This window comes from Anoplopoma fimbria, chromosome 16, assembly GCF_027596085.1.
Source record: "Anoplopoma fimbria isolate UVic2021 breed Golden Eagle Sablefish chromosome 16, Afim_UVic_2022, whole genome shotgun sequence".
Taxonomy (NCBI): Eukaryota; Metazoa; Chordata; class Actinopteri; order Perciformes; family Anoplopomatidae; genus Anoplopoma; species Anoplopoma fimbria.
The window spans coordinates 6227837-6254637 of record NC_072464.1 but is presented as its reverse complement, the minus strand read 5'-3'; the positions used below and the strand labels follow the sequence as shown (position 1 = coordinate 6254637).

Sequence of the window (26801 nt, the reverse complement as noted above, 5' to 3'; positions counted from 1 at the left end):
TAGCCATGAAGCTTTGACGCAGAATGAGCTGCACCCAGACACAGGACACAGATAGGCTATTGTGAAGTGGTCGGGTGAAATAAATGTCACATTAAAACCAGGTTTGACTGAAGTCCGCACCCTGTCGCACAGTTTCACTTTCTAAATTACTCGGTACTTTTTCAAGCTCGCTTGGGTGAGTAGCATAATATCTCTGCACAATACACTTTATTTAGTCGTTTTACATGTGTTGACTTTCCAAATACACGGTAGACTTAAACTATGAGGAACTAAAACTAGCACTAACATAGTGTTGTTGTGTCGGGAACGCGGTGCGTCGGGTAGCTCACGTTGGTTTTACTGTATAACAACCGAGCAGAGGGGGAAAATGGCGGCTTAATTAACGTATAGACTATTATTAAACTATTTTGTCTACAAGTCAAGATAAACGTAATGGCAGCTGAAGGTGTAACACCTTAGAAAACATAGTATTCAATTAATGGTTTCATTTCTCTTTGTGCATCTCCTAAATTTCACATTTTACAATGAAGTAAAGCATGACTTATTTTATGCAATTAACGTACCAAGAAGTATACTAATGCATATAGGAACATAGTCTGTCGGAACACATACAGCTCGTGTCCTTTTGTGACAGGTAAATGATTATTATTTTTAGAGGGATAATCATTGTAAATCGGCTACTGGTCTCTGTCGCCCTCTTCTGGAGTGATAGGAAAACTGCACCTATACCTGTTGTGTCGTGGGTTCCCTGGAGGCTAGTTAAGCTCTTGATATTTATTCCATTTATTTATTTATTCAGTCTGCAGTGTTATCAGAGCTGATAACACTGCAAACAGTATGAAATGAAGTTGTGTATTAAATGTTAAAATGATTATATGTCGGTCAAATACGAGCTATAAACCGGTTTCACACGCTCACTGGTACACAGAAACAGACGAATAAACAAAGAATAAAAAAGGATAAACGTTAACTATTTTTTACACAGAAATATATATAGTATATATATATATACTATATATATGAACATAAAAAAACACAAAAAACAACGAATGAATGATGTAATCGCATTGAGAGACCAATAGTGTGTAGACATTTAACCATAATCAAATGACTATGAAACTGAGTCCCTGATGTTTTTCCAGTTTGATTGACAATCCCACTTCCTTTTTGTGCCTCACCTGCAGTTACTGTTTAATTATTTTATAGAAACTCAAAATCCTTCCCCCTCTGCCATAAGCCACAGTCCTATTTTTCTTTATATATACTCAACATCTGTCTGTCATTCAATAGTGTTTCTTGTCACAAAAAGTCTTTTTTTGTTTTGTTACACTGATGTCATTGTACGATTTACTGACACAAGGTTTTTTCCATAGCTCTGTTTCAGAACCATGACCAGTAAACTAGATATTCCTCTTAATGGGACTGCGCTCAACATTGTGAGACGATGTGGCCCTCCTCTGAGCGATGTACTCCAAAGCAAGTTTGGATGCGTGGCCACCATCGACGGTGTGGATTTTGATAGAGATCTGCACGCTGTCCAGCAGAAGAGACCAACTTTCGTCAAAGAGAGAAGGTTTACTACTTCCCTGCCTTGTGGCGTTCAGGTGTCTGTGTGGAAGGCTGATCTCGCCGATTTTAAGGTAGATGCCGTTGTGAATGCTGCTAATGAACGTCTTCAGCATGATGGTGGCCTCGCCCAAGCTTTGTCCAATGCCGGTGGTCCACAAATACAGAAACAGAGTGATGATTACATTGCAAAGAACGGTCCATTGAAGACAGGTAATGCAATTGTCCTTGATCCTGGGTCCTTGTCATGCAAGAAGATTATTCATGCTGTGGGCCCATACCTATCAGTAAATCCCTTTCAGTCTGAATTTGTTCGGGCTGAGCAGCTGTTGGAGAACGTCATCAGGAGCATTCTAGACGAAGTTGAGAAAAGCAACCTGCAGTCTGTTGCCATTCCTGCCATAAGCTCTGGTATTTTCAACTACCCCCTGGCACCGTGCGCCAACACCATAGTGGTGACTGTGAAACGCTACTATGATAGAAGACGCTCTCCAGGACATCTCCCCAAAGAGATCCTCTTTGTGAACAACGACGATCCCACAGTCAGAGCAATGGAGACTGCCTGCCTTCGGATATTAGGCAACAGCAAAAGCGGCGGAGATGCCAAAACCTCAGCAGCTTCTGTCCAGCTTGGAAATGTCTGCCTGACACTGATGAAGGGTAACATTGAGGAACAGCTGGTACGAATCTGTAATGTTTCTTCAATAACTGATTATTTGCTTAATTTATACATTTAATGTGAATGTTTTATGTATTTTTCATATTTTCATAAATGTTTACCAATAAGCTTTTACCACCCTTATCATCCCAAACTTGCACTTAACCTGGTCCATAGTGGGATAAGCATGAAAAACATTAACTGCATGCTGTTACTGTTGTATAAGCTTCTATACTATTTAATGAAAAAAAAAATGAAAGTCAGTAAGCTCATATTGCTATTCACAAACGGCCTTTTCATGCACCAACTATTTTTTCTCTCAGACGGATGTCATTGTTAACACCACATCTTGGGATCGAGACTTGAGCGTTGGTCAAATCTCCAAAGCATTATTGGACAGAGCTGGTCAAGGAATGCAACATGAAATTAGAAAGGCTACTCCGAAGGAACGTGTCATCGTCACAAAAGCCTACAATCTGCAATGCAAAGAGGTGTTTCATACCTTTTGCCCTGAAAAGGGAAGAGACTCAGCACGTGAGGTACAGTATGAGTTTAACTGTTATTGAGGGTTCAAGTGAAGTGACTATATAGCAAGTTCATAGTCTGATAAATCCGTAACTGTTAATGAATGAAATTAGACTTAAAATGTCACATCATTCATTTGTTGAAGTTCATTTGTTTGGATTTGTTTTCTTGTTACAGAGAGCACACATTGTAAGTAGCATTAGATACGCACATAGCACGGATGTATTATGAAAAACAGCTCAATTGAAAGCCTAAAATGCACACCGTTATATTACTTCATATGGAGTGTCGGGTTGAACTGTAATAGGAGCTTGAATTTGTTTATTTATCTATCCACTGATTCATTCATTACAGGTTCTTTTCAAATCAGTATTGGATTGCTTGTGGATCGCAGTTGCAAATAAGCACAAGTCAATTGCTTTCCCCGCCATCGGCACCGGACACCTCGGGTTCAGTAAAAAGGAATCTGCCGAATCATGTCGCAGGCAGTGTCCAACTTCGCCCAAAAGGCCGCAGCGAAGATGGACGTTTACTTCGTCATATTTCCTTCGGACGACAACACATTTAAGGTTGTTTTGCAAAAATGCTTCCATGATGTTAAAATCTTATTGACGTATTAGCCATGTCTGTCTACAGCTGGTGACTAAATTAAAGGTTTCCTTTACAGTAATCATAACAGGAAGATGACTTTAACAGCTGTGAAGAAAAAACAAAAGGCTAAACAACAAAACAGGGACAGGGGAATACAAATGGAGAGAATTAGTAATGGATTGTTACATGTGTGTACTAATGAGTGATTTAAAGGGGACACTTTGTATGAGGTCGCTATAATCCTAATCAGATAGATGCAATATAATCTCTCTTAAAGTGGAATGTGGTTTACCATGGTGTTAAACACTTGACACTCCCTTCACCTGCTAAGAGATGTTGACTGAGTTTGTCCGGTCACGCAAGTTCTGTTGCCAAGGCTCTACTTTATTAACAAATTACATTTGTGTGACAAATGTAATTTGTCACACATGTATATTAATGGCCTTCTCTTTTTAGGCTTTTAAAGAACAAATGGAACATCTCAGGAAAAGCGCATCCCATCCCAGCTTTCAACAAGGTAACAACAATATTTCACTTGTCATTTCACGTAGACAAAGTTGATCTTTGATGCGCTGCAGAACACTAGTTTTGATTTAAGAAACAACCTAATTTGCATTGTTCTTGTAGCGACACACGTCTGCATGCTAGGAGTTGTCGTTCTTTGCAGAAACCAGTAAAGCTAATGTAGGAGAAGTTCAAAGTAGGAATGCATATCATTCTGGTATTATGAATTAATAATAGTGATACTAAATTTCAGCAGTGGACTTGATGAGAGATGACCTCCATGGCAGCAGAGCTCCCACTCCACAGATCAGCCTGCACGGCCCCTCTGAGGAAGCAACACGCGAGGCTGACCGGTGGCTGAGCAGCCTTCTCTTCAGATCTCCCGGACTTGTCTTTATCTGCAACAACTTCATCCAGCACTTCGGCGAGCAGGAACATCTGCAGCTGTCCCGTCTGGTCCAAGGGGGCCTTTCCATCGAGGAGTTCTTCGAGAACGGTCGCGCAGGCTTGCTTGTGAGAGGGGAGTCTATTGAGGACGTCGTAGTTGCTGGGTTGCAGGCGGAGGCCATACTCTGCAGCATCCAGAGGGAGTTTGTCTTGGAGGAAGAGTACACCATGCTTCAGGCCACGTTGTCTAAGGATCTGTCCTATGAAAGAAAGATGGTTGAATTCACAAGCCCAGAAATCAAGGATATATTCTCTCGCTTCAAAAAAGAGAGGCTGAGGATATTGAAGGTACAGTTTGTGTAAATGCAACATGCTTGATGTTTTTTGGGGGAAACTAAAGATTCGTCCTTTGGTTGATGTCACCTTGTTTGCCCACTCAAATGAAGGAGTGTTTGTCCTTTCAAAAACTGTTGATCAATTAGCTACTTGTCACTTATTTTTAACCGCTGCTTTTTAGGTGGACAGAGTGGAAAACCCTGCACTGCAGACGCTTTTTGACCTCAAGAAAAAACAGCTACGCTGCAACATTCCTCCACAAGAAATGATTCAGCGCATACCTGCACACTTCTGTGAGATGGTCAGCCGTATTGGATTCCATGCAGAGTACGCGCCACCTGATGGTATGAAAACGCTTCTACAGATAGCGTTGATAGCGATCAGACAAATTACTTTCCTCTGGTCATCATTTCTAAGGTGGTCAAATTAGAATGACAAACTTGCAGATACAGAGCATTGACATTAGAAAAGGGATAATGACAAAGAAATAATGCAGCTATTTTTCTTTCATATGTTCCTCTCTATACAGACACAGCATATGGAGAGGGCATCTACTTTGCTGCCAAATTGGGGACTGCCTTGGAATTGTGGAAGGTGCAGAAGGATGAACAAGACGAGTATCTGTACTTCGTGACGGCCGCGGTGCTGACAGGAAACTCCACCCGTGGTAGAGCAGGTCTCATTCTGCCACCTGCTGTGGGGGCGGATCCACACATCATGTACGACAGCGTGAGCGGACCTGATATCTCGGTCATATTTAGTGGATACCAAGCTCTGCCCAGGTACATAATCACCTGTAAGAAGGACTGAAGAGTGATTCCTTCGGTTTCCTCTAGGTTCTGTTGTATGGAATATTTACAAATGTAAGAATAGCAACAGGAAGTTAGATTCTTCTAAATCACGCTGAAGGGCTTTATTAATATAGTTTTTTGGCTGTTTGCGCTAATTCTTGAAATCCTATAGGTAATGGAGACCATAACTTAAATAAAAGCTTAAATTTAGCTTAAGAAACACATGTCATTAGCTTTGAGTTTCTTATTTTTTCCTTACAAGTTTGTTTTGGGGGGTGATTAACATATTTTACATAGCAGCATAATCATTTCTATATCAAAGATTCTACTTTAAAAATGCCCCTATGGCATCAATATCCTACTTTCAACACTGGCTGAGGCAATTGTTTAGAGGCACCACATGATATATGCAAATAACATTAGAGCAACAAATTGTACCAGTGATTGTTAACTGACATATAACTGATTTTTTTTAGTTTAGAGTAAGTTTATAAACCCTTCATATAACAGGGGAAAGCTTTGGCTACAATGATTGTATGGTATTTTTGGAGCACCTGGGGGCAGCAGGTTAAGAGTGTCTGATTCATATTAAACAATGAAAAAATGATTGTATCGTTTTTTTGTTTGTAAAATTACGATTAACTTAAGTCACAAAAGCACTTCAGAGAATATGGAAACTCAATACTGCAGCATTGTTAACTGAATTTATATTTGAAGATCCGTTCATGAAGCTCAACGACAATACCTGATCAGCTACGTGGATTTAATCAAATTAAATACATATTACAAACGTGTACACGTCACCGTAAACAAGATAAAATACACAAATTGACATTAAGCTTTTAAACAGGACATAATACAGACATAAAGGGATGTCCCTTACATACTTAATAACACATTCACAATTGTTCTATTGAGTGTTGAAGTTCATCCTTGACCAGCTAGGAAATAACTTTAAAAAAAGACAAAAATCTTTGATTTGAGATCCATTTAGTAGCTTTTATTCGAGCTTTTAGCTGCACCTCACTGTCATCAGCGGATAACTTTTGACCGTCCATTTTTTCTATTGCTCATAACTTAATTGTTTTCACTGGTTAGACCAGTGCTCCATACAAAGTTAACGTCTCTCTCTCAGAATGTGAACGAGCATATGAAATACACTGGAAAAACATTCAATATTCAATTTGTACCACGATTTTATAAAAATGTTTTGGAATCTGTGTGACCACAAAATCTGGCCTTAACATTTAAAAAAAAAAAAAAAGAGATTTATAATTTGACAGCACAACAGAGTCCCACACATCTCTTGAGTGTGACAGAGTATGTTTGAATATCAGAGAGGGATTTATTTCAGCTGTGTGTATGATTTATGACGGGCAATATTGCCACTTCTGAATGATTGAGTTACCCTTGCAGTCTGCTAAAAGCTGACTTCATACTACTGCATTCTACCAGCTGACCCAGCCACACAAAGACCTCGTAACACGTCAACGCAGCACTAAACGTAGATCACTCCTGAGCTACATTTGAGGAATATTATTGTTTCCTCATATTCAATCCTCCTAATATTGGAAAATACAAGAAAGTGAGCACGGAGAGCGGTGAGAGCCTGTTGATATCTGGTAACCTGTAGGTGTGTGGTTGTTTTTTCTACAAAACACGACAACGGGTGCAGGACGTGTCTCCTAAGAGAATACCAGCTGCTCACGTTGACAACCACGGGGGCAAACCGAGCCAGGCTGAGATCGATAAATATGGCACATCTGGCCTCTAATGCTGATCATATTACTGACACTATTATATCAATATAAAGTAACATCTTCCAACTCAAAAAAGGTTTTCAGTGTAGTTGCTCTTTGAGACAGTAAATCCCTTTTTGTGGCTGAAAGTTATGGCTGCACCCTCTTTTCTGGAACCGCCCAGACTGCAGGTCCGGCCTTCAACTGACAGATCAACCCTTTTTGGTTAATATGCCCTCCAGAGCATTGCCATGGATACATATGAGCTCACATTTCTGTGCAGTTGGTCCCCGACTCCAAATAGCTTAAAATGACTCCTACTCTACACGTCTACCATGTCACACACGCACGCACCAACCAGAACCTGGCTCTCATACAAATTCTGAACTCAAGTGCACGCCGTCACTCCGTGCACTCAGCTATCTCCGTGCCGTCCACCAGCAGCGTGTGGATGATGCCGTCTCGCCTCTTCCCGCTGCTCACGGCCTTCACGCAGCAGTTGTGGTCTCCGAGTGAGAAGTGCGTTTCGGTGCCGTCGTCCACGAACTCCCCCTGCGGGAGGAAATCAGACAGAAGAGAGAGGACAAAGACAGGCAATTCAGTTCCACATGGTCAGCTCTGACATCTGCAGAATCTGTAGAAGGGTTGTGGTTTCTGACTTTTTATATTCAAAAACTGTTTTAACATACGAATTCTTAAATTCAGTGGTGTGTCACACATCAGTGCCAGCTCCCGTTGTACTTACTGCTGTCTCAATGTTTTGTCCGTTACACCAAACATCCATTGTGTCTTTCTCTGAAAGGAAGCAAACAAACACTGAATCATGCCAACTGTTGGGAAATAACAGAATGTGATGTGACTACCAGTTAACAGTTGCCGAACCAGTCCGACTTTATTTAGCGGCTACGGCACAGCCATGTTTGAGTTGTTTGTTTCTAAGGCTGTGAGGCAGCGGTGTGAGAATGTTTGGGTTTATCTGATCATCTTATGGTGTCCCAGAACAATGAGCGAGAGAGCAATGCCCTGGTTTTTATCTGTATCTGTGGACAAATAGATCCCCTGCCAATAGTTGATCTACACAGAATACTTCACCCTTTTTTGAAAAACATAATAATACTTAAAGTGGTAAATGCATAATCGTGTACGAATACATTTTATTTAAATGGCACTGAAAGAAAACACGAAAGAAAATGAGCATCAATCAATATTTTCTTGTTTTTCGTTGAAAAGGACCTCTGTTTGTAACCTTAGTTGTGTATGAATGTATGAATACAGTTATATTGTATATATTATATTGTGTATATCTGTCGTAGTAGGCTTTATATTTTGAACTTTATATGTTACTAGGCAATGACTACAATATCCCCATATCATGTATTTATTAAAATTCTCTTTGTATAAGGAAGGTCCTTTACTGTTTTATAACATTATATAAAATGTTAAAATGTAATATTAAAACAGACAAACAAGTATCATTACTGAGTCATAATATATATTATTATGGTGTACTCTGTTTACATACAGTATACTATAACTTGCTAACTTTGCTGCTACTAATCACATCACTAAGCCACTATGTAATATTGACTTATATGCTCTTGTTTATTTTCTGTTTTTAATTGTGTTCTGATTTTCCTTGATATACCTCTATTTAATCATTTTTTTTACTTACTCTATTTATAGGTCATTGTGCTGCTGAAACACCGCAATTTCCCCTCTTATTTTATCCTAACTTTGTTTGGTAAAATAATAAATATAAAGTACGAAAAATAGAACAATGACACAGCTTTATAATAAAATCTATCATAGCACCACTTAAACGTGATTTCAGGTAAAAACCCTCCCTTGTGTTTCACTGATAAATACTACAACTACTGCAGAGCCTGGTTTTGAAATCCTTCCATGAGGAGATACTCACTAGACTTGTGCTGTTGTAACTGACCAACAACACATGATGAAGGAGGATAAATGATCACAAAAGAGCGAATGTCACGATGGTCATCCCCCTGTTTGTCATGTGATCATTTACTGCTGCTAAAAGTGTGTGGCAGTTGCAATAATGCATACATGAGAGTAAAAACATTTTCATCACAGCTCTCTCACAGCCAAATTGTACAGCTTTTGACCAATTGAAATGCATTTCCCATGAACTATTCTCCAGATTCTCAAGTTCGAATGTGCCTTTTATTATGTCTGATACGTTGATTTGAAATTTGTCAGCCTCATTATGAATGGTAGCTACTACCTCTTGAGGACGCTTAACCCTTGATAATAATGAAAGCTACCAGTTAGTTGGAGTTACAGACGTGTGAAAACTTTAACGCCTCAAAAGGCATGGCGTGATCTACATTAACTGTACGATTTACCTTCACCATGATGCCACAAAGACTCCTCCGAGATACTGCTGCTACGGATCCCATCCACATACATCTGCCGCTTCTGTTAATTATTCACTTTTTTGTATTGTATATATTGTATGCACGTTAATGTACGGTAGTTTTTGTGCGTGGCACTTGCTCCAGGTGGCAGGCGGCCTGATCACCTGTAAGCAGTGTAATCATAAGAAGGATTAACTTGCCCAGATGACAGAGGTGGCTGAAGATGGCGTGGGGCTTAAAGCTGTTGGAGAGCTTAACCTCTGCTCCAGCATAATATCAGTGGGTTGTGTTGACGGGGCAGAAATCACACTATGCTAAACTGCAATCCAATATCCAACCTGATTTATTATGCGAATAAACAAATAAACCCAGACACCAATGACACTTAAAAAAGTGGATTTCACAGCCAACGTCATGAAAACGACATGATGAGGACAGTAGGTGACAAACACAAAAACTCAGAGACGCTCACCCAGGACCACCCTGCAATCGATGCCGTCCAAGTTGAGAACCCAGGTGCTGGTGACCTTCGACCTGTTCTCCATGTACTTCTTCAAGCTCTTCCCGTTGATCTCCAAGGTGTACTCATAGGCGAACCCACTGACTGCGTCGATGTTGATGGTTGCTTTGGTCTCCGATTTGCCCACATTGAACGTCTCCTTCCCCACAAGTTTGAACATCCAGTCCCGTCTCAGTATCTCCTGGGAAGTAAAAAAAAATCAGAACACGTCAATCATAAAAAAAGGTATGGTGTCAGGTTTTGGGTTAAGTTGAATGATCCATACCTTTCCATCAACGTAGATGACCCTCTTCCCGGTGGTCGTGCCGTGTTCAAACTCTATCCTGTGGACTCCATCACTCAGCGCCACCTCCCACACACCGGCCAGGTCATTGGACATCCTGCCTTTCTACAGAGCCTGCTGGGGACGATCAATTGAAACAACCACACTGCTGAACGTCAAAGGCAAATGCATGACAACGTTACCTAACGAGCTGACGTGAGTTTAGCCAATAACGAAGACGTAAAAGGTCCAGATACGTTTCAGTGCAGGTTTGAAGTCTCACCTTCCTACGCGAGGTCGCGGTTATTAGAGCGCATACTATTAAGACATTTGCGTTAGTTTCCTCGCCATAGAAACATGGCTGAAGACCAGGCTGGTGAAGTTATCGTTGTTTGTTGCGTCACGACTTCCGGTGTTTGGGTTTTACCTTTCAAAATTAGAGCAGGAAGTGGATGAAAAAAGTGACTACGTTTAGAGATATGGTTTAAAGTAACATCCACTTAGTGACAAAATATATATATATAAACCTTAGCAAACCATGGGTACACGTGACAAATATTCAACAGAGTAAAATAGTGTATTCAAAACATATATATATATATATATATATATATATATATATATATATATATATATATATATATAGATGTGGAAATCCCATGGAAGTACACTTTTCATATCAATATATGTAACTTAAAACGTTGCAATACTTTCTTCAATACATACGACTTAAATACTTAATGGGCACCACAGAAATCTTGTTTTAACGTTATTTGTTATTTAAAAAATGCTTTGAGGTACATTTGCAAGAATTGTGCGACATTTACAGATGTATACCTACGATTCGTTTCGAAAACATCATACATAGGTATATATATATATATATATATATATATATATATATATATATATATATATATATATATATATATATATATATAAAGCGTGTACGTGTGTTTCTGTTGACGCTGTCAAACAAAAGTAGCTGGCAATACTAAACTGGGCTTTTATTTTGAAAAGAAACCGGAAGCATTACCGCGTCAGTCTAGTATTGTACTGTAAATCTTTTCCATAAGAGGATAACCTTAGACATTAGTCAGTGAATATCGTCCTCCAGGATGCATCTGGATTACCTTAACGCTGCTGAAGTGAGCGCTCTGGCTCAGTGCTTAACAAACGATCGTCGGGCCACTACAGCGCAGTTTATTCTCGGCGAGTTAGTTACTGCGGAGCTCCAGTCAACAGGCGAGCTGCGACCATGCTGTTACTATGGTAACGTGATGTCCGCATACGTACGGGCTTGGCCACGCCCACTGGGAATAGGCCGTTTTAAAAGCGTGTGTGGCGGCAAGAAGAGGAAAGCAGTTGTGAAATATGCTCCATTGCAGGGTAACCAACTTTCAAAAAACAGCTATAGTGAGATTGTGATTCTCAGAGGAGGTACAATATGTACGGTGGGCAATTATTTATAGATTGGACACTTTATTTAACACTTTTCCTATTGCAACATGTCAAAACTTCAAAAAAGGCCCCTGTGCATTTTTCTCCCTCATCCTCGCAGGTGTTTCCAATTATTCATAAGTCAAAGTTGCATCCGGAGCTATGTGGCAAATGAACTGATGTCACCCAGCTCTATCTACTAGTAACCATTAAACAATATAAGCTGTAGCCACCCTAACAAGTGTAATGATTCAATGACTGAATCATTTGGTGGAAAACAGCTCCATCTTCTGGCAGAGGGGCCCGGCTTCACCCTATAAAATAAGAGTAGGCTTATTTACTATATTGTACTTGGAGGGTTGAGAGTTAAGTGATTTTAAACTGTAACACTGTTACACAGGATTTACTTTAGTACCAAACAACTTAGCTAAAAAAAAGTATAATTAACCTATATGGTTTTTTCGTCAGAAGATTATTTTTGCAATTATTATTAAGAGATAATAATAGTAATACGGCATAATAATGATACAAGTAGTACATCTTGATATATGGAGCGCAACATAAAGAAGCCCATTTTAAATAGTAGAAATGAAAATGAATTGTCACGCTAGAAAAAAATGGGCCGAAATCATTGCTAAATACATTACTTGTCTTCCTCTATTTATTTCTTGTTTTTTGGTCAGATATAAAGCAGAACTGGTGATTTTTTTTGAGGTCATCTCTTTTTACTTTTCTTTGAACAAACAAAATACTTTGCTTGGGAAGAATACACTTCTTTCCAACAATTAAACTTCATAAGATAATACTGACGTGTGCTGCCATGTCGCAACTTGGTTCACCTGGCCATTCTCTGAGAGGGCGTTTGCGATCAGTCATCAAGTATTCCCATTAAGTTCCCATCATAAAACAGCTATTCAACACATTAATCATTCCTTCAACTCACAGTCACTGACTGTAGATTACGCAGATTTGGTCATTGTGTGTTTTTTGCCTTTTTGTTTAATAGATAAATTAGATTATTTGGTTCTCTCTGTGTTTTTAAGTTTTGCTTTTCATGTGTGTCTTGTTTTTGGTTTGTTATCCATCCATCCATCCATCCATTGTATTCCGCTTATCCGGGGCCGGGTCGCGGGGGCAGCAAGCTAAGGAGGGTCCTCCAGACGTCCTTCTCCCCCAGCAACACTTCCAGCTCCTCCTGGGGAACCCCGAGGCGTTCCCAGGCCAGACGAGATATATAATCTCTCCAGCGTGTTCTGGGTCTACCCCGGGGCCTCTTACCAGTTGGACGTGCCTGGAAAACCTCTAAAGGGAGGGGTCCAGGAGGCATCCTGATCAGATGCCCGAGCCACCTCAGCTGGCCCCTTTCGACGCGAAGGAGCAGCGGCTCTACTCCGAGCTCCCTCCGGATGTCTGAGCTCCTCACCCTATCTCTAAGGCTGAGCCCAGCCACCCTACGAAGGAAGCTCATTACGGCCGCTTGTATTCGCGATCTCATTCTTTCGGTCACTACCCAAAGCTCATGACCATAGGTGAGGGTTGGAACGTGGATGGACTGGTAAATCGAGAGCTTTGCCTTGCGGCTCAGCTCCTTCTTCACCAAAACGGTCCGGTACAACGCCCGCATCACTGCTGACGCTGCACCGAACCGCCTGTCCATCTCCCGCTCCATTTTACCCTCACTTGTGAATAAGATCCCGAGATACTTGAACTCCCTCGCTTGGGGCAGTGACTCACTCCCAACCCAGAGGGTGCAATCCACTGTTTTCCGGAAGAGAACCATGGCCTCAGACTTGGAGGTACTGACTCTCATCCCGACCGCTTCACACTTTTGTCTGTGAACCGCCCCAGTGCGTGCTGAAGGTCACGTTCTGAAGAAGCCAACAGCACCACATCATCTGCAAAAAGCAGGGATGTGATTCTGAGGTCCCCAAACCGGAAACTCTCCTCCCCCCGGCTGGAAATCCTGTCCATGAAAATCACAAACAGGATTGGTGACAATGGGCAGCCCTGGCGGAGGCCAACACGCACTGGGAACAAGCTCGACTTTGTGCCGAGTATCCGGACACAGCTCTCACTTTGATCATACAAGGACCGAATGGCTCGTAGTTACGAACCAGGTACCCCATATTCCCGCAGTACCCCCCACAGGACTCCCCGAGGGACACGGTTGAAGGTCTTCTCCAAGTCCACAAAACACATGTAGACTGGATGAGCAAACTCCCTTGCCCCCTCCAACAGACCTGCAAGGGTAAAGAGTTGGTCCGCTGTTCCACGTCCAGGACGGAATCCGCATTGCTCCTCCTGAATCCGAGGTTCAACAATCGGACGGAGCCTCCTTTCCAGCACCCTGGAGTAAACTTTCCCGGGGAGGCTGAGCAGTGTGATACCCCTATAATTGGAGCACACTCTCCGGTCCCCCTTTTTGAAAATGGGAACCACCACCCCGGTCTGCCACTCCACAGGCACTGTACCCGACTTCCACGCGACAGTGAAGAGACGTGTCAGCCAAGACATCCCAACAATGTCCAGAGCCTTTAGCATCTCCGGTCGAATCTCATCCACTCCTGGCGCTTTGCCGCTGAAGAGCTTTTTAACTACCTCAACGACCTCTGCCAAGCATATAGAGGAGTCTTCCGACTCTGCCTCTTCCACAGAGGACGTGTTGGTCGGGTTCAGGAGTTCCTCAGGGTTGCGCAACAACATGCAGTTTGTATTAATATGGTTTGTTAGCATATTAATACAAACTGCATGTTGTTGCGCAACCCTGCGTTGTACAATGACGGTCTAGCCTTGTAACCTTGTAACCTTGTATTTGTCGTGCCTTGTAAGCCATGTTGTGACATGGTAAATCCTTGTATAAATTTTGAAAGTCACTATAGTTATCAGCAGAACACCAGACCACAAACCCAACAGGAACATGAACAGAGCATGGACGGCATGAGAAAGCATTGGGTAGAGTAACAGAAACAACCAAATTGCCACAATTGCTGTCTAAAAACAAAAGTTTCAGTGTTAAACTTACAACGTTTTGCTTATTCATTAAAGAGAACAGTCAAAAATCTTATAATGTATATATTCTTTCCACGGCAGAGGACCTGCTCCTCAGTCAAATGAGACTGATGCAATACATAGATAGGATTATTTGAAGAATTAAAGAATTTAAGTGTCTTGATTGAACTTGATTGAAGAAAGACCACACATGGTTTGTGTTTAAGGATTTATTATATTCCAAGTATAGGTACACATTTCACCAGTACTCCTTATTTTTTTCATCATGCCATTTTTATAAAAGCTATGTACTGTATACTAGATAAATGGGAATATAGGTACACGACACATACATGTTATATATCTTAGAAACTGCATTTCAGACAAACATTTAAAAGAATTGTTACTATTGGAACAATTAAGTTTTAGAACTATTAGAAAGAAGAGTATATATGAATTTTGCAGAAACAGCTGAGATAATACCATAATAGTTCTTATGAATAGACAATGTGAGAACATCCCTTCCATGTAATTTGTTTTGCAATCATGGCACCTGCTCAATTTCTTACAAAGACTTCTTGATCTTTAGATTAGCCAGAGGGCCACCCACTCAGATACAGATATGCAGATATGTGCACCATGTACATGTTCTACCTGCACATGCACAAACATTCATATGATCAAAGTACACATTGTGAAAAAGCATTTCTTATGTATGCAAGAAAAAAAGTTACTGGACCTTGAAAAAATACAGCATTTTGAGATTACAGCATTGATTATAAAAAAATCCAATGAAATTTTTCCTGCACCAGCAGTTTGCACAGACAAAACGAAAAGCATTCATCAAAGAGACAGATGATACCTTGTTTTTGAGAAAAAAGAAAGCTGATTTAACCACCTCTTCCTGTTTGAAAGATTAAGATACCTGATGATGACAAAAATACAAAAACAGTTCAGAGTGTTCAAATGAAAAGGTAATAAAATGTCACCAATGTCTCAGAATCAAAAACACAAGGGAAGTACATTGAATGTAACAGTTTCCAAAGTTGAATAAGTATGGCCCACCCTCTAATTACTTAGATGGCGTGACATGTTTTCTGCCTTTGACAACTGATTTATACTTTAGAGGCTGTTATTGGACCCAATATTTATAACTTAAACAAGGTTAAATTACTCGGCATCAAGGCCAGAAAATATGTAACTATATTATAATCATTATTATTATTAATTATTATGCTTATTATTATGTTTTTTAAAGGGTATGCATTTGGATTGACACAGGCTACTTAAGCAGACATGCAGTTGAAGCTTTGCACTGACTTTCCAATTTTAAAGGTGTGATATACAGGATTCAAAGCATTGTTATTGCAGCAAACAACTCTTTGCTATGTAAAGATATAGTGGAGTAATGTCTACCTGAACAGAGAATGGAGTCACTCTTCCTCTGTGTGGGTTGAAATCGAAGCTTCTCTTTGCTATGTTGACATGGACAGGGGCCAGTCATGCATGTGTTTAGTGCATGTTAGTGCATGTGCGTGCGCCCTACTGGTCAGCTGATGGCCGCCACTATGCGCTGCTCTCATACGGCAGTTACATTTGATACCAATGGCATTGTTGGGGAAGCCAACACTCCTCAAGTTAACCACTATAAGCTCTTATTATTCAGTAAGGCTACAGCTAACAGCAAGGGTAGATTAGCTTAGCATAAAGACAGGAAGAAGGGGGAAACAGCTAGCATTGGCTTGGTCTAATGGTAACAAAATCTACCAGCCACTCTAAAGTGAAAGAATGTTACTGCTCACGGCCTGCTTTGGTACATAAACCCCTGTAAAACAGCGAATTGACATTTTTAACACTTTTTTTTGTACGCAATTACCAAACGAGATATAACATGTAAATTAGTGACCTTCAGAGGTGGATTTTTTTGTCTTTAGTGGCTGTTAATTTTATTTACATGGTCGAGGTGTTTCTAGATCGGATGCTCCCTACACTGCTGACTGAGCCCTTCCTGTAAGCCACCAGGAGCCGCTTGCTGATGAGCCCGTGTCTGTAAAGAGCTGAGAGCAGCTGGTTACGGAACTTCTCGCCAATGAAGGCATACAACACTGGATTCACTGCACAGTGCATGAAGGCCAACACTTGGGTCACATCAAGCATCACTGACACTATGTAGCGTGTTTCACACGTCTCCGCAAGTGTTTCGCCTCGTATGAGTGTGTCAATCAGTATGGTGATATTATAAGGCAGCCAGCACAGAATGAAAGCTATCACCACCGCCAGGATGACCCGTATGGCCTTATGCTTTTGTTGATTGCGCGCGTGACACAGCGTCACCACAATCCAGCCGTAGCAGAAGGCCATCACCACCAGTGGCAGGAAAAAGCCCACTGTGTGGCGCAGAACACGCAAGGTGACGCGCCAGCGGTCGCTGCTTTTGCCAGTTAGGTTTTCATAGCAAATGTTCTGGCCCAGGTCTTCGGCACTCATGCTCTCCTTCTGAATAGCTACAGGTAAGGACAGCATACTGGCTACCAGCCACACCACAGCGCACACCACTTTTACCAACACGCGCTGGGAGGGCCGGACACGCGTAGCTCTCACGATGGCGAAGTGGCGGTCCACACTGATGCATGCCAACAAGAACACACCACTGTATACCGAGGCCTCCTGAAAGCCAGACAGGAGTTTGCACAGGAAGTTGCCGAAGATCCAACCGGAATTAGCATTGACGGCCCAGAACGGGAGGGTCAGGCAGAAGAGAAGGTCCGCCACCGCCAGATGCATCAGGTAGATATCTGTGCTACCTCTACCTTTCTTCATGCAGCAAACCACATAGACGACCACGCTGTTGCCTACCAGGCTGAGGACGAACACGACTATGTAGGTGATCATCAGGCCCAGGCTATTAAATCCAGGCACCGCAACACTGCAAGGAGCATACGGCTCATCCTCATACACAAATGTAGAATTGTTACTGGAGTTGAGGAAATCTTCCAGGTTAAATCCATCTGTTGTCAGCAGCTGAATGAAAACAAAGTCATACAGTTAACAAGCAGCAGTAGAAGAAGTACCAGTTACCAAAGGAGGGTGACCTGTGCAATGCAGTCTTACCCTACTTTCCTGAATTATCATTATTATTATTAATAGTAGTAGTAGTATTTTAGTAATGGTCACTGTTGCGGTTCCTTGTCGATACAAGGAATGGTTTGCAATTTGGGGAAATATGCTCACTTCACTTCCTTGACAAGAGACATGAAATGGTATCTTCTTATCTAAATATCAGTAAGAAACTGAATAAACGCTGCATACTGTATAAATGTATATACAATTTCCTGGCTGTCTGGTGTATGAAATCGCTTAATGCAGTTTTATAAGTTTAAAATTTGACAAACTTAGTTAAAAAAAAAAGGCCTCCTAAACCACTTATACATCCAAACAAACATGAATTTGTTCATTGAAATTAGCTTAATATAATAATTTAAGATCCCAGAATTACACATCACTGTATCATAATAGCATATATTTGCCATACAATTTAAGTAAAAGGCAAAACAAACTTTCAAATTTAATAACATTATTTATAGGTCTTTAATCATTTGCTCACATTTACAGCAAATTTTGGATGAATAATTGGAATTTGCATGATAGTTCAACACACTAAATACAACCTGAGAATAACACAAATTGAGAAAGTCCCATTGTTTACCCATTTTTCCTCTTCTTTTTGATTCGTTAGTACCAAATACTGCAAAACATTAACCATCAAAAGTTGTAGCTTCATCTCTGCAGTCTTGTTGCACATAGGTTCCCTATTTGGCAAGGAGTGTTGTCTTTTCTTAGACACTGGAGGTTCTTGTGTCTTTTGTGTGCTGCTGGAGGGATTGTTGATGCTCTTAGGAAATCGCTTTAGGGGAAGTAGGTGAACCATAGATATTATCTATCTAACGTTTCTTTCAAAACCTTCATGTTTGATCTCACAGATGGGTATGACAGGATGTTTTTTAGTTGAACCTGCAGAACAAAGCTAATAATGTAACAGCAAATAACTTGGTAGGAAATAGTATAAGTGAACGTTTTAACACTTAATAGCTAAACTGGATATATAGTGCAGATATCTGTAATTAAATTTTGTCAAAAAGAGGATCTCAGATATCTTCAAAGTCAGGTTATCTGCATAGATCTTTCTGTCTGTACATATAATATTTCAGTTATTGTGGATTTTACTGTTTTTTATTGCTTATTTATAATACTTGTTTTTTATTTCATTTTATTTTTATCTTGTCTTTCTTTTACTATGTCTCTTGTGTGCATTTTACCCTATGCTGCTGTAATCCTGCAAATTTCCCCGCTGTGGGACTAATAAAGGATTATCTTAATTTATCTTATTTTAGATACAATCCAATTGTTAGTCCTAAGTGAAGGATGCAATTGTGGTTCATTGTTACCTTTTTGGAGATCCAGAACAGATATGCACAATACATTTGTGGATTATTTTTTTTATATTAGTCACATTGTATTCTGGATATTCAAAATGACTTCATTTAATTTTTGATATCTGGAATGGGATTTTATCCTAGTAAGAATTGTATTGCACATACCCAGAATGTTCATTTTAGATATCAAAAGTGCAATTGTGGATAACATGAATTTACAATTGTGTATAGGAAGAAAGTCGTTGTTGATATCTGACATATTCATTTTGACTAGGAAGAATTATATTATGCATATCTGCAACATATATCCAGTCTAGGTATTAAACGTGAAATCGGCTTGCCATTCACAGGAGTATAACACAGCTACACACATTTGTTGTAGTTGACTATACAGACCAATCTCAAACCTGCTCTTCCTCAGCAAAACACTAGAGAACATTGAACTTAACTTTTACTGCGTATATGACACATTGCACAAAACTTATTCTTGTGTAACTTTTCTTTATGTTAATACGTCACAAAATTGAGACATTGGTTCTGAGACACGTCATAATGTGTGACTTTCTTGATTAGGACTTCTAAATTTCACAATCTTTCATTTTTTTTCAATCATAATGATGACCACTAAACCTGAGGTGGATTAATTTGGACTAAATGAAGCAAGCGATGCACCTTACTGTATTTATAGGGTTGTTGTACTCAACGGATGGTCGACAGTATATTTTGCCATCAGTACATTTCTAATGGTTATTCTTCGAGGCTCAGTTTTGGCTACAGGTCATCAGAGTGTAATTCTGCCTGTGACCTGTCAGGACTATTATGGCCTTCATCAAATTGCTTTCTACACAACACACATCATATGAAAGGAAATAACAGCAAGACACCTTTAACCGTTCAAATTCCAGTTCAAAGTCCTAAAAGATTGACCAGAAAATATGACACAATCACAAAACAATTAAGTTTGGAAAATGCCCTTTTGCCATCAGACAGTATGAAGGTATATATCTAGTATTTGATTCCAAGGTTTCACCTTTTAGTGAATACATTTTATCACCTTTTCATAGATCCGTGCCTTTTTTTCTTCATGATGTTTCTTTAATACTGAATGCTGTTGCTAATGCAGTCACTCAAAAACTTCTAAATAAAGGTGCATTCTCTGCTCTGTCTATATTTGTAAGCCATCCATAGGGATTGACACTTGGAACAGATCCAGACTCTAACAGTACATTGGCTTGTGCTAGACTAATCTAAAGAGAGGATATATGTTTCTATTCTTACATATTCTGCCCTTATTGTAATTATCTGTTTTAATCTGGCTGTTTTTGACTTGATGTGTCCAGTGGAGGGCAGCAGCAGTCTTGATTTATGTGTTAACTGCACACCTCTGGGACATAATGGACTAAGAAAAAACCTGAATCGTTGAAAATCTTCTGATAAAAAAGTTTTTTACGACGTTCCAAAAGTTCTAAATCAACAAACTAACTCGGAACAACCAACTGCTTTTTAGTTAGTATTTTAAACAATTACTCATTGGATATGCATAATTCTCCCTGAATACTTTACTGAAAGAAGTTGTGATCATTCAAGTCTAATATATTGGCATAATTCTGACTGCATGTCTCAACGCAGTCTGCATTTGGCCAGTCATCCATAGAAATAAGTGAAAGAGCTCCAGCTGGAGAGCAGGAATGTCGTCAGGGTTATCGAGTACGCTCCTCCCACCACAGATGTTAAACTGTGTTTGGCTGACATCACCACCACAACGCTCCCTCACTGGTGGATCCTGGTGACCCCGCGCCCCTCTACCTGCTCTCAGCGCTAACTACAAGGAGATGTTTACTTATTAAACCCAGCCGGGTCCATTTTAAGTCTTTTTCCATCTGTCGGACCACAGGCCACTCTAATCAGCACGTTGTGGCCTGGAGGATTGGGCAGAGGTCAAATGTCATTACTTGTGTCTCAGCCTTACATTACATGTGCTCTAATTAACCAACGCATACAGTGTGCCAAAAGTTGTAATATGAGATAGCCAAGAAAGCAAAACAACATTAATCCTTATCGATTGTGGAGGATGTGACAGAATGAATAAATGGTTACACTGTTGAGACACACTCTTAAGTGTCTGCCGAGAATTAATTACTTCTGTTAGACCTTGACACAAGGCCTCTTTATTCCTTCTACTCAGCTCATGTTTCCAGGCATTCCTCGTCACAATAACTTTATTTATAAATGAGGCTCTTGTGTAAGTTCAGTCAGGAAGTCTCTTCTTTGGAGCTTTTAGTTAATTACTCAAACATCCGGTCATTCACTCCTCTCACGCATGTTTACCCTTAATTTCCTTCTGTCATGGTTTGGCGCTGTCAATTCATGTTGAATCAGCTGGTCATATTTATCCAGTAGCACAGCGACACCAATCTCTATCTTTTAAAAAGGATTCTCATCGACCAGTATTTGAGGATTCACCTGCTTCATCATTTTATCAGTCAGGACGGACGGCCCTTGATTACAAACCTGCCTGAAGAGTGAGCGCCTCAGACTTTCTGTCAATTTATTATCACATATTCTCAGTTATAATAAACAACATGCTTTACTTCATTCACTTGTCTCTACCCGATTGAACTCACAACTCAGAACCAACAGACCACCCTTTATGTTGATGATCAGCTGGCATTTCAATCTTAAAGGACATAAAATCAGGTCCTCTGGGGGAGTTTAACATCTTAATAACCAAAGAAAGTAGCTGTTTCAAAATGGTGGCATTGACCTAAATATGTTGAATATATGAAGTTTGAAGCTGAGATATTATAACATTTATTTGCGAATTTGTGAGTCATCTTAGTGGTAGGTTAATACACTCAGGATTTAAGGGATATTGCTATGACGGATTAATAAATGAGTGTTTTTCTGCAGGAAAGTCCTCAGTGAAACACGCTAATTATGTCCCTGGAGTTGCTGTGGATCCTAAAGCTGTGCAGGTGTGTGTTGTCTGTTTTTACAAAAATATCAAGTGTCAGCCTGTGAGCTCTAATAGTGTGGCAGCTCTTACAAAACCCCTTATTTTAAACTTTCCTGCTATTTTAACACCTAAACGCATACAGTTGCATTACAAAAGAAAATCCAGCGGCCTAGTTGTCTTACGAGTTGTCAGTTTCAAATGGGACCACCCAGACAGCCCCGTCGGCTCTGTTTGTCTTTGTTTTTATCTGGAGCATGGCTGGGGATTAGGTTGTGAACACACCTCTGAGAGGTCCTGTCTATAACAATGGGTGTTGAGTTGGATGAGAAAATAGTAGCCAGTGTACACACTGGCCAGCCATGTGCCACCTCACATTTCTGATGTTTATGAATTCAGTATGCATGTTATAATCAAACCTCCTGTCTATTTTCCTTTAGATATGCATATATTTATCTGACATTAAAGTGCAGCGACAGAGAAGTCGTTAAAAAAAATGTTTTATAGTTTATAAAGTATTCTTGACATTTTGTTGCACGGCACATTTTTTGAAGGCATTTCCAAGGACTAATCCATTTTTAAAAGTTACCACTGGATCCTTTAGAAACTCTGACTCAGCACTTTCATTAATGTCCCTCTCTGACTTCTTTTTTATTGAACATTAACGTGTGATAGACTGCCTTTACCAGGAGCCGGCCAACCTTGAGTGCAGTGCAGTGGATGTATGTTTTGTTTTTCTACTTCACGACCTGTAACCTGTTTAGTGGAATTATAACCATTCAAGTTACAATCCAACCAAGGACAGTCCATTGCCTGCTAACTTGAACTAACTTCCGAAATTTGTTTTATTTTAAGTTTAAAGGCCGATTTAGAAGGCATGTTGCACATGACTTATATTATTACATTTCTTGGAATTCATATACTAAAAAAAAAGTGGAATTTCAACAGACTCTTTATCTTTACTCAGTATGTTATGTTGGCTCTTAAGATGGCTCTGCTCCAGCATTGTTCTCCAGCATTCAAAAAAATTCAAACTGTACTGTACAAAGATTACACAGGAAGGCGCCAGAGAAGTAGTCAGTACACACTAGATACTCGTTTGTGAGGCATAGAACAGCATGTTAAAAAAAAGGACAATACAATCTAAGTAGAAGTAAAAAAAATAAGAAGAAAGGGCTATCCTTCCTTGTAGCCTACATTCCACCTAATTGACCAAATATGCTGACACATAGAAGGAATTTGACTCACTTCAGATGAAAAGGAAGACTCACAGTGAGTCAGCATTTAGGTTTCAGGAAACTGTGGCGATTCTGTTTGAGATGCCTTTATGTCTTCTCAGTTCAGTGTGTTTTTTTCAATCTTGCCTCAACAATATCTATTTTGTAGTGGTTGTTTTTTTCAGGTGCATATAGTCATGATTTGAGGCAGCGCAGGACAGAGGGTTTTTCCATGTTCCCAAGTCTGGAAGGATCAACATTGTTGTTCTTTGACTGCTAGGAGAACAGCAAGCTCACATGACTTTTCTCATTCTTTTCTCATCTCTGTGGTATCTTATTGTTATTTATGCATTATACTCATGTCAGTGTTGGGAGAGCAAAAGGACAAACAGTGTGGACTGAGGATCTGGTTTTATGTGATGACGTCAGACGGTCTTATTTTAGAATCCAAACTCTCTTTTTCCTTCAATGGGAGGCATGTCTATTGATCTTCTCATAAAGAGCCAGAAGCTTTGGGTTGGATTTCTAGGTTTATATTACACAGCAACCCAAACCACAGCATATATATTCCAAAACCAACTCTTAATCAAGGTCAACCGCTGTGCCATTTAGGATATTTTCGAGCATTCAATTCAGGCTTAAAATAACAGGCCTGTTCTCTCACAGAGCAGAGAGGAGCCATGGAAATGTTATTCCATCCCACACACTGGTGGTTTGTGCGTTTAAGTGGCTGAGAAAAGGTTTCAGCTATCCTGGTTCCTTAGACAAAACAACCCCTTTAACCAACATGTACACTCCTTCAGATTCCGGCTGCATTTCACTTAAAAGCAAACTTTTAAACTATAATGTTTCAAACAATAAAAAATGGTAAAATGGGTTTCATTCATACTTCAGAAGTTGTCTAAAATGTATACCAGAAGTGTCAGGAGACAGAAAAACAGCTGTACCTCCCACATGCTCCAAGCCAAGCTAATCAACAACCAACAGGTTTGGAGGATTGTCCATGTTTGAAAAAAGGTTTGGTCTGAAAGCTACTCAGGATGAGAAGGTTGAGTTTGCAAATGCCTATTGACCCTGAGGACCACAATCAAGGCATTGCACCCAGCTGAATATAATCATGCCAGTTGGGAATATTTGTGAAGTGCTAATCAACCTGACAGGTCACAGGAAATGTTTGTATTCTCACTAAACTGAACATATTCGTTATGCCTTTGGCCAAGTACATTATTTTGAAGCTTTTTTCTTCTTTTGATTCCCATGGTAATAAATCATGTATATCAAATTCACAGCAAATAAATCCCATAAGGCAACAGTCCAATGTCCCAGAGGGCACAGAGAAAGAAAAGGCCCGTCTGTTAAAGACCAGGATTCTGTCCTGGAAACTGTATTCTTCTGCATCCCGTCGAACCAGTTCAACCCCCCTCCTTCATAAAAACAAATATTGACCAAGAATGAGCATCACATCATATCAGGCATAACAAATGTGCAGGACTTACAGTGACACGCTATTTACATGGTGACAACAGTATAAAGGGATAGACAGGACACACATCAATATACGACATGTATTCATTGTTGGATTATTATAGACTCTCAGTGAATGTTCAGTATTTGGTGACTCAACAACAGCATTTGTTAAAAACATCCATGTGCTCCATGACTTTGCATAGAATACCTGTTTAACAAGAGGCTGCTGATGAGACATGCGTTTCAGTTTATTGTCACCTCTTCTTTGTAAGGTTTGTTGCAGCATATAACAACGATATCTTTGTCCCTCTACAATAGCTTTACTTGAGCATTGAGTACCACGCTGAAAAACAGGAGGCATAACCCTGCCTTTACTTTTCTGACACACACTCACATATATACTTATACACTCATTTTCTAGTCTTTGTGTTTTCCTGTTACATTACTGAAGCCGTCCAGTATTTAGTTGCGTAGTAGAGTCAGCTAAGTGCTTTAGATAAAAGTGCCCACCAATAGACGACAACGCCATTGTGATATATTCAAGCATGAAGGTGGCAGAAAACCAGCGAGAATGACCGAAAGCTCAACGAGAGAAGTTGTTTTTGTGTCCTCAGCTGCACAATTGGATAAAGTAACAGTAGGAACTTCTATGCCACGAAGGAAACCTCCTTGTTACCCGGAGTTGAATATTAGAATCAGATCAGAAAACTCATCTTTTTGTTGTCATTTTATTTTAGAGGGCTTGTTGTTGTTTGTTGGGCCTCCAGCAAAGATTGGTCCACCACCTAATGGCGAATGTGCCCAAAGAGTCGTCGCTAACCATGCTAGCTTAAAGTGGCTAATGCAAATGAGATGGTCAATGTGTCACTCTGTCGCTGGTTGATTTCAGTACATGCTAAGGTTACTAATATAATACAGACAACAAGGGTTTTGAGCTCTTCAAATGTTCAGCAGACACAAGTAGTATTTCATTTTTTGCTAACATTACATTTTCAAAAATGTTAACATTATCTGCGTTAGAGTGCCCTTTTTGCTCTTAACCCATGCTGACAGTTTATGAATTAAAACAGTGGCTCTCAAACTTTTTCACCCCTTTACCAGTGCAAAATAATTTTTGGGGAAAAAAATGTGTTATTCAGCAGTTGACAGTTTACGGCAGTAAATGATAGCATTGGAAATGGGAATATTGAATACATAATAAAGTTTTACAATTACTTTTTGTTATTGAACCTTTTTTAATATGATTATTTAGGAATTATGCATGCCTGATTTTTTTATTAACATTTTAAAAACATCTCAAGTACACCCTGCAGTATTCCAAGGTACCCCATATCACAAATTGAGAAACACTGGCTTAGTAAGACAAAGGTCATTTCCCTGCAAGAGCTAGCTTATTAATGCTGATAGCTGCTGTCATGAAGACTATATGAAGCAGTGGATAGTCATTGTGGGTCTTAGCAGGAATAGAATAATTACACTTTAAAACCTGAAGCTGTTTTGAGGGGAAAAAGTTGTTTCTAAATTATTTTGGAGGACACAACTGTTGGGCTAAACCTACTATAAATCTGCCACTATATTTAACACTCCTACTCCCTTTTTGGTCAGGGAAATTCCCAACATAGATAAATAGAAGGAATTATTCATTTAAAGAGCACTGATTCACTGTGTTAGTCCGTTAGTGAGACATGATTTGTTCATGTTGTTCAGATAGTCTGAATTTTTGTCATCTTCCGTGTTTTAGTTTTTGAGCCAAAACCACCAGACCCTCCCTTGGTTGGCGACCAAAAGTGACGTAACATTTTAGAATTGTACTGATGTGGTCGCAGTGCAACCCAAAACATCGTCATATTCACCAATAAACCGACAACGTTCACACTCCTTTTCATTTAATTAATTAGATTACAACAGTCATCCTCACGAACAGCTATTCGTTTCTAATGTTGATTAGAGAAAAGGGGTCACTCAGACAAATAAACATTTTAGAGGGTGAGCTATGTGGCGATGACAAATCATATTTGGCCAATATATTTTTCAATATGCTCCGTG

General features: G+C 39.9%; 3 protein-coding genes across 5 annotated transcripts; 1 reads left to right on the top strand and 2 right to left on the bottom strand.

Annotated features, from left to right (window-relative positions):
- Window positions 1–85: 85 nt before the first annotated feature.
- parp9 (poly(ADP-ribose) polymerase family member 9) lies at window positions 86–5953 on the top strand. The gene is given in 10 exon segments (XM_054614707.1): window positions 86–175; window positions 1374–2246; window positions 2548–2763; window positions 2927–2938; window positions 3104–3212; window positions 3215–3318; window positions 3797–3857; window positions 4098–4579; window positions 4749–4911; window positions 5097–5953. Coding segments are annotated over 9 exon segments (2286 nt in total). The 5' UTR covers window positions 86–175; window positions 1374–1388; the 3' UTR covers window positions 5378–5953.
- A 153-nt stretch (window positions 5954–6106) lies between these two features.
- faima (Fas apoptotic inhibitory molecule a) lies at window positions 6107–11499 on the bottom strand. 3 transcript variants are annotated; one of them, XM_054614710.1, is made up of 5 exons: window positions 11391–11499; window positions 10261–10392; window positions 9948–10176; window positions 7843–7892; window positions 6107–7649 (listed from the first exon to the last, which is right to left on the bottom strand). In XM_054614710.1, the coding sequence occupies exons 2-5, from the start codon at window positions 10372–10374 to the stop codon at window positions 7500–7502; spliced, it is 543 nt and encodes a 180-aa protein (XP_054470685.1). In that variant the 5' UTR covers window positions 10375–10392; window positions 11391–11499; the 3' UTR covers window positions 6107–7499. The 3 variants fall into 3 exon arrangements, with proteins under 3 accessions (XP_054470685.1, XP_054470683.1, XP_054470684.1); XM_054614708.1 differs by lacking the exon at window positions 11391–11499 and adding an exon at window positions 10541–10644 and having other exon boundaries at window positions 10261–10395; XM_054614709.1 differs by lacking the exon at window positions 11391–11499 and adding an exon at window positions 10541–10644.
- A 3414-nt stretch (window positions 11500–14913) lies between these two features.
- On the bottom strand, window positions 14914–18466 carry cxcr2 (chemokine (C-X-C motif) receptor 2). Its single transcript, XM_054615679.1, has 2 exons — window positions 18354–18466; window positions 14914–17659 (listed from the first exon to the last, which is right to left on the bottom strand). Exons 1-2 carry the CDS (start codon window positions 18464–18466, stop codon window positions 16636–16638), a joined length of 1137 nt encoding a protein of 378 aa, XP_054471654.1. The 3' UTR covers window positions 14914–16635.
- Window positions 18467–26801: the final 8335 nt, after the last annotated feature.